This window comes from Mus pahari, chromosome 1 (genome assembly GCF_900095145.1).
Source record: "Mus pahari chromosome 1, PAHARI_EIJ_v1.1, whole genome shotgun sequence".
Classification (NCBI taxonomy): Eukaryota; Metazoa; Chordata; class Mammalia; order Rodentia; family Muridae; genus Mus; species Mus pahari.
The window spans coordinates 92,824,299-92,831,599 of record NC_034590.1 but is presented as its reverse complement, the minus strand read 5'-3'; the positions used below and the strand labels follow the sequence as shown (position 1 = coordinate 92,831,599).

Here is a 7,301-nt window from a genome sequence, read left to right as displayed (position 1 = left end):
AGAGAGAGAGAGAGAGAGAGAGAGAGAGAGAGAGAGAGAGAGAGAGAGACTCTGAATAGAAACACATTTCTAACTCCTAAGTTCCCCAACAGCTTGTTTCCAGAACTGATTTTGCAAATTCCAGAATTTATACCCTGTAAGAAAGTGTCATTAGCATCATGGTCCTCCACAGTCCAATAGGACAAACTAAAAGCCCACAAGTCACAGAATGGTTAGTACAAGATTTGGAGTCATTCTACACAACCCTACACCACAACAGATTCTCATCTCTCCTCACTTTACAGCTAAGGATAGCCAGCTGCATACATCCCAATACCATGCACACACAGCTTTGGGGAGTCAGATCAACTGCATAGAACTCCACTGCATAGGGTGTATAACTGAAACTGTAACACTGAGCCAGGAACTGAGCGGCCATGACTAAAGGGGAAGAAGCATCTAGAAGAGGTTTACATCTGGACATGGGTGTTCATCGTTCATCTTCCAACACAACACATTTGTGCTTTAGGGCTTGAGTCTGTTTACTGTGTGCTGCCACATACACCTTTATGTCCCATTAAAAGCAAACTGGGTGATGGTCTGTGTTCTCACTACCGTGGTACCCAGTGTGGACTCACTCTCCTTTGGCACTACCCAAAGGATGTCTTTTTTAATATTCCCAGGAATTTTATTTTATTTTTCCAATCTTGTGTTTGAGAGCATGGAACCCAGGGCCAATGCGCATGGGCTCGCAAAGCATCACAGGCCTGCACCCAGCCCAATATCATCTTGTTAGAGGACAGTTAGAGTATACAGCTCTATTCACATTGTCCCTTTTCCTGGCTTTATGTGCCATGGCAAGGATGTCCCCTCTGCCTTGGAAGGCACCATGGTTACTGCCTACACTGTGGCTATCTACTACAAACAAATTATAGCAGCCTGAATTATCTCAAATCTCTCAGCCTCACCCCACTCCCCGTAGCCAACCTCCCAGCATGCAGCGTTGCAGTTTGCTTGCCAGGGAAAACGGGACCCATCATCTGGGAACACCTGCCTACCCCTCCTGCAACTCTGATGAACAGCCTGCATCTCGACACCCTTTCTCCTTCCCTGTCTGATCAGTTAAAACCTGCTGCTTAGCAGGTGCTTGCAGGCCAAATCAGACAACCCAAGGTCAACCCTCCCAGACTCAAGGAAGGAGAGAACCAGTTCCTGAACGTGCCCTCTGACCTCCACAGTGTCTGTGGCACACATGAACCTGTTCACACATGCAAGCGTGAGTGCACATGCACACATGTGTGTGCGCGCGCACACACACACACACACACACCACTCGGATGGCATATCTGAGATATTTTCCATTTTCCCTATTTTGCATGAGTTCACGAGCAGGCCCAGGCCCCCTTCTCATCCAAGCCTCCTTTAGACTCCTGGTAATCTCCACAGGGGAGCCATGAGTCCCACTTGGTCACTTTTTAACTTTTCATAGTTTTTAATCCCCTAACTCCCCCTACTTTGTCTATTTTTAAATTTTCGTATTACAAAATTAAATTCAGTCATTGCTCAGTGGGTAGCTATGATGCCTTGTGACCTGACACAGACAAAGGTATGAGGGACAAGCAGCTGACAGTGGCATCAAAAAGCCTTTGCACACTGCTTTCTACCAAGTCTAAGCCAAGGCTGTGGTTCAGTGGTAGCAGTTCTAAATTCCATCTCTACCAGTCTCCGACAAAGACCTAAGTAGATATCTCATCTGTCCAATTCTTTGTTACCATGCCATCTCAGACAGAAATAGCTCAGCCACTGTCACAAACATGTACACAGATGTATATGTGTGCATGTGTGTTTTAGCTAAAAGCAACATGTTGTGGCTTGTGCATATAGGGGAATCATAAGTTTACCTTTGGGTTCTGACACTGAAACGATCTTTTTGATCAGTCTCTGAGTACTGCATGTGTACATTGGATACTGGGTCCAGTCAGAACTGCATGGGATGAGGGTCCTTTTTTTCTCACTTGCGCAGCATCTGTCCCCAGTGGAGGACTTAGTGGCAGTCTGGTAGATATCCATAATGGGAGGTGTGCTGGCCTTCCCACGGCTGTTCCCATGCCATATTGCCCGCCCCACTTCACACTCACCTGACCAGCGATGTAGATAGGAAGGAAGATCCAGGCCAGCATCAGCACAGAAAACAAGCCCTGTCCAAAAAAACAAAACAAAACAAAACAAAACAAAACAAAACAAAAACCACAGTCAGAGCCGCCCCACACGTGGGATGGAGCCATTTCCTGCACCTTGAGCCAGTCTAGCCTGCACTCCACCCCTGCACCTTGAGCCAGTCTAGCCTGCACTCCACCCCTGATTTAGTCCCTTCCTTGCTGAGCGGGTTGCTTTCCCTGACCTTTACGCTTCCATTTTTAAACTGTTAAGAGACTAACGGCATAGGGAAGAGTTCTTGAATTCTCAGCTTCTTGGAGGTGAGACAGGAAGCTCATTTTAGCTAAGGAGTTTGAGACCAGTCCGACAGCTTAGTGAGACCCTCAACAAAACAAAACAAAACCCCAAAACAAGCAAACAAATGAGAATAAAGGAGAGAGGAAAAAGGAATAAAGACTTGGTACATCTAAGTTCTGTCCCCTAATACCACGGTCCTCTCCGGTCGGCTCTGCACCCCCTTCTCTTCCCTTGCAGTGGGAGGCTGTACTAACAGGGAGCTGAGGCTTCTGGGAGAGTTACCACAGGAACAGCCATCTTCCCCCTTATGAATTAGCCATAAGAGAACCTCAGTAGACTGCTTCAGGAGAATCAGTCAGTGGTACTGAATGAGCATTTAGTCCATGCTAGGCACTCCTCTGCAGCCTTCACAATCCGGAGTTCATTCAACCTCCACACCACCCCTTCGTGTACACAGGAGGTTCAGAAAAGTCAAGCAACTTGACCATGGTCAGACAGCTTGCAAGTATGACTGCTGAGACCACTTCAATCTAGCCTGTAGGGGACTCTTACCATGTGAGAGTGTATGTGACATATCTGTCTGTGGCTGGCACAGGGTAAATAAGCACTTACAAATATTTGTGATTATGAACTACACAAGTACCCCTCAGAAAAGCTACTCTGTGAGATGCCTCCAATGGAGAAGAGCATGAAGAAGCCGTCTATCTCTGTGTCTCCCGGGACATGGAGGACAGACAACGCCGAGCATTGCATTCCAGTGACAGCTAACTGATGCCTACCATATATGGCTATGCCTTTTGTCACCTGCTGCCTGCTGCTTCCTACAGAGTCAAGGAAGCATCCTGAGCTCTCGTCCTCTTGAATTTTGGGGTTGTGGCCCTATAGGTTCCCACCAAGCAGATGCAGAAAGATACAAATAACTTTTGTTGGCCAGGAGCACCTTTGAAGCCTCCTGTTTGCTTAACTAAAAAAGAACCATTCACTTTAAAGTACCAAGTGAGTATTCTCACGCATCCCCTGGTTTCTACCGCAGAACAGAGGGGAGATGTCTGCATCACGGCAAAACTCACATTAAGCTCATAGGCAGCAACAGAAATGCCCACAGCAGCACCAGACCCAGCGAGGCCAATGAAGTGTCCACTTCCAACATTGCTGGCGAACAAGGATGCACCCACCTATGGGGAGATGAATGGGAGAGATCCTGGAGCTGGGCCTGGAAAAAACATCCCGACTCCCAGTTGTGACCAGTATTGAAAAGGACCAAGACAGGTGGGGAAATAGACTGTGAGACCAGTCTATCCTCTGTGCCTTATGTGTGCAGTGCACAGCTTGAGAAAGTGCCTGTAGCATCCATGGTTGACTACAGGATCAAAACCAGCTCTGCTTCCAGCTCAGCAGTGTGTGTGTGTGTGTGTGTGTGTGTGTGTGTGTGTGTGAGTGTGTATGTACATGTATGCATGCATGTGCATACGTGTGTGTGTACTTGTATGCATGTGTGTACACCTGTGTGAATGTGTGCATGGTGTTTGACAGTATCTGTAGATCCACTTAAAGAGGAATAGCTAACTGGACTGTTTGGTCCCATGGATAGCCTCCATTTTCACGCCGACATCCAGCTCAGCGTGGACTCCTCAGGTCAGGTGCTGAGTGGGACAGCCAGGCTTGAGCCCAGACAGAGCAGCAGTCTACTGTAGCCATGGCAACTGGTACAGTGATGAGCTTGAAGTGCAGTCAGGGATAAAACAGTTGCCAGAGATACTACCAGGGAGGGAAGCAGATGTTCTTCACATGCTGGCCTAGACCTGGAGGGGGGTGAGCAGTCGGGAGTGGGGTTCTTGTGAAGCTGAAAGTGTCAGAGACCTTCGAGAAGGAGAAAGGCTAGAGCAGGTAAGTGACAGATGATGGATGGGTTGATGGATGGATAGATATGTGACAGATGGCATATGCACATTGATTGCTAGACTGATAACAGGTAGATGCTAGATCAATCGATGGTGGAGAAAGTTTGAGAAACTAGGTTATCTGACCATAGCAATATTGGTAACTTGAACCTCTGCAAGTATCCTGCAGGTGGAATGACAGGTTCTTTTTGTGTAAATAAGTTTGAATTGGAGCAGGTTTTTCTCTAGTTTTCACTCCAGCTTGAAGACAACATGGAGTAAGACAATGTCAGAGCTTGAAGAGTATCTAAGAAATGACTTAAAACAAGACAGACAGCTTTGCAGTGCTTGCGTGGGAACCAGAGCCTTGGGCACCCTAGGCGTGCATCTACCACAGAACTCCATCCCAGCCTAAGAAGAGATGAAGTAAACTAGAGAACACTTACTGGCCACCACACCATGTCACCTCCAGCCAGGAAGTAGCCTTTCACTGTGTCTCGTTTGGTCCTCACCGTGGACTGCAAAGAAGAAGAAAGCTGGGTGAGGAGAATGCTATGCTCAGCCATCCGAGGAGAGCAGAGGCTGTGAACCGCAAGACCACATCTGGACCGAGATTCATTTTCTCTGACTGAAACTTTGACATGACTACCTCTAGAGCAGACCTCCTCTCTAGCCAGGGAAGTCCTGCCAGTGCCTGCTTCCATGTTTGGGGTAACCTGCATGTCGTTTAGACAGCTGAGCTGCACACCTGTGGCTTGCCAGTGGAGGCACAAAATGGACTTCATTGTTCATTATTTCCAATGTTCTATAAAATGCTTCTGTGAGGTTTCCATAAGCACAAACTCCTTCCTTCCTTCCTTCCTTCCTTCCTTCCTTCCTTCCTTCCTTCCTTCCTTTCTTTCTTTCTTCCTTTTTTTTCTTCCTCTTTCTTCCTTTTTTCTTTTCAAGATAGGGTCTCTCTGTGTAACAGCCCTGTCTGTCCTGAAACACACTTTGTAGACCAGGCTGGACTTGAACTCTCAAAGATCCCCCTACCTCTGCTTCCCAAGTGCTGAGATTAAAGGCATGAGCCACCACATCCAGCACCAAATTATTACTTAAAATACATTTTTTACCTTCTTACTTTAAATTTTGAGGTGGGTTCACAATGTAGCACAGGCTGGCCTGGAACTCACTCTGTAGATCAGGCTAGCGCAACTCAGAGATCTGCCTGCTTCTGCCTCCAGAATGCTGTGATTCAAGGGGCATACCATGAACAGCCCACAGTGCATCCCCATTCACCCCTGTGGGATTGCTGTTTGGGGACTTATATCAGCTGAAGCCCCAGTCTATCGATGCTGCTGTAACACAGGACTAAAGGTAGGGATCTGTAAACATGAAAATATCTCTCTGACAGTTCTGAGGGCCATAGGTCAAGATGTGTCAGCAGGTCCAACCTCTGGAGAGCCGGTCCCTCTAGATGCAGCCTCCTCTGTGTCCTGTGTCTCCCTCCTGACAACCTCTCCCTGAAGGTGCTGCCTCTTAATAACGTTTCATAGAGACTAAAATCCAATATGAGGTTTGGAAGGAATGTAAGGGGCTCATTCTCATATTCTCTCTCTCTCTCTCTCTCTCTCTCTCTCTCTCTCTCTCTCTCTCTCTCTCTCTCTCCAGGGTCTCATGTAGCCTAAGCTTGGTATCAAAGTCTCTATGTAGCTGAAGATGACCTTGAACTCCTGATCTTCCTGCTTGCATCTTTTAAGTTGGGATTACAACTGTATATCACTGTGTCCAGTTTGTACTGCACTGGGGATATAAACTAGAACCTCATGCAAGCTAGGTAAACACTTTACCAACTGAGCTAGCCTGTAAGTATTTCTTTTTTATTTAAAAATTAATTACAGTTATTAATTGATTCACTTGTGTGCATGTGTACAAGCACATGTGTTTGCCATAGCATATCTGTGGAAATCAGAAGACAATACATGAGACTCTACTTCTCAGGTGAGTTCTGGGGAGCAAACTCATGCTGCTAGGTTTGGTAGCAAGTGCCATTATCCACAGAGCCATCTTGCCAGACCCTTTTGACAGGGTTTCTCTGTGTAGCCCTGGCTCCCAGGAACTCACTCTGTAGACCAGGCTGGCCTTGAACTCAGAAACCCACCTTCCTCTGCCTACCAAGTGCTGGGATTAAAGGCATGTGCCGCCACTGCCGGGCCGTAAGTAGTTCTTAAACATACCCTATGGAAGGATATCCAGCCTCATCCTATATAAGTGAATGTCAACAATACCCTGAGATATCCCTTTCCCATGTCAGGTTGGCAAAATGAAAGCGATACGTTGCTGCTGAGGGTGGTACATAGGCTGGCATATATCACTGTTGACAGTGCAGACTAAAACTAGCTTAAAGAGGGCATTCTGATGTCAGCTGCCATCTTACAAATGTGTGTTGCCTTGTAACCTGACAAATCTACTGTAGGGAAAGTAGCCTGCATTGGCCTGACTCTAGAACGATGGGTGCACAGCTGGCCCATTACAGCGCTGTGGTAAGAAATGGGAGAACAAAAACCCGGGTGGCACTCAGCACAAGTCACTGCCTAAGTCACACTGGAAGCAGCTGCAGGAACACCATGAAACTTTTAAGACAATGAAAATGTTTCTATGTACTGATGCAAAAGATATCTAGGAGACAGGGCTGGGTGGAAACAGCAAGGTTAGAACAAAGAGGACCGTGCAGATATGTGCACACACACATGTACACATACGTACGTACACACACTATACACATGCACACACATACACACACTACATATACACAAACGCAATACACTACACACATGAACACACACTACACAACACAAACACATAAGACACACTACACATACAAACACACATGTACACACACTGCACACATACACACACTACACACACATGTATACACACATACATACATGCTAATGTTTTCTCTGTCTCTTGTTCTCTCTCACTCATACACACACACACACACAC

The 7,301-nt window shown here is 46.8% G+C and overlaps 1 protein-coding gene across 3 annotated transcripts in view; it reads right to left on the bottom strand.

Moving 5' to 3' along the window:
• The window catches only part of Slc5a11 (solute carrier family 5 member 11), a 53,949-nt gene that overhangs the window by 25,454 nt on the left and 21,194 nt on the right, over positions 1-7,301 (bottom strand). For all 3 annotated transcript variants that reach the window (XM_029540104.1, XM_029540107.1, XM_021202501.2), the window contains exons 4-6: positions 4,760-4,831; positions 3,504-3,608; positions 2,118-2,177 (exon numbers count right to left, since the gene is read on the bottom strand). In XM_029540104.1, the coding sequence (XP_029395964.1) occupies positions 2,118-2,177; positions 3,504-3,608; positions 4,760-4,831 (237 nt within the window). The remainder of the gene's footprint in view (positions 1-2,117; positions 2,178-3,503; positions 3,609-4,759; positions 4,832-7,301) is intronic.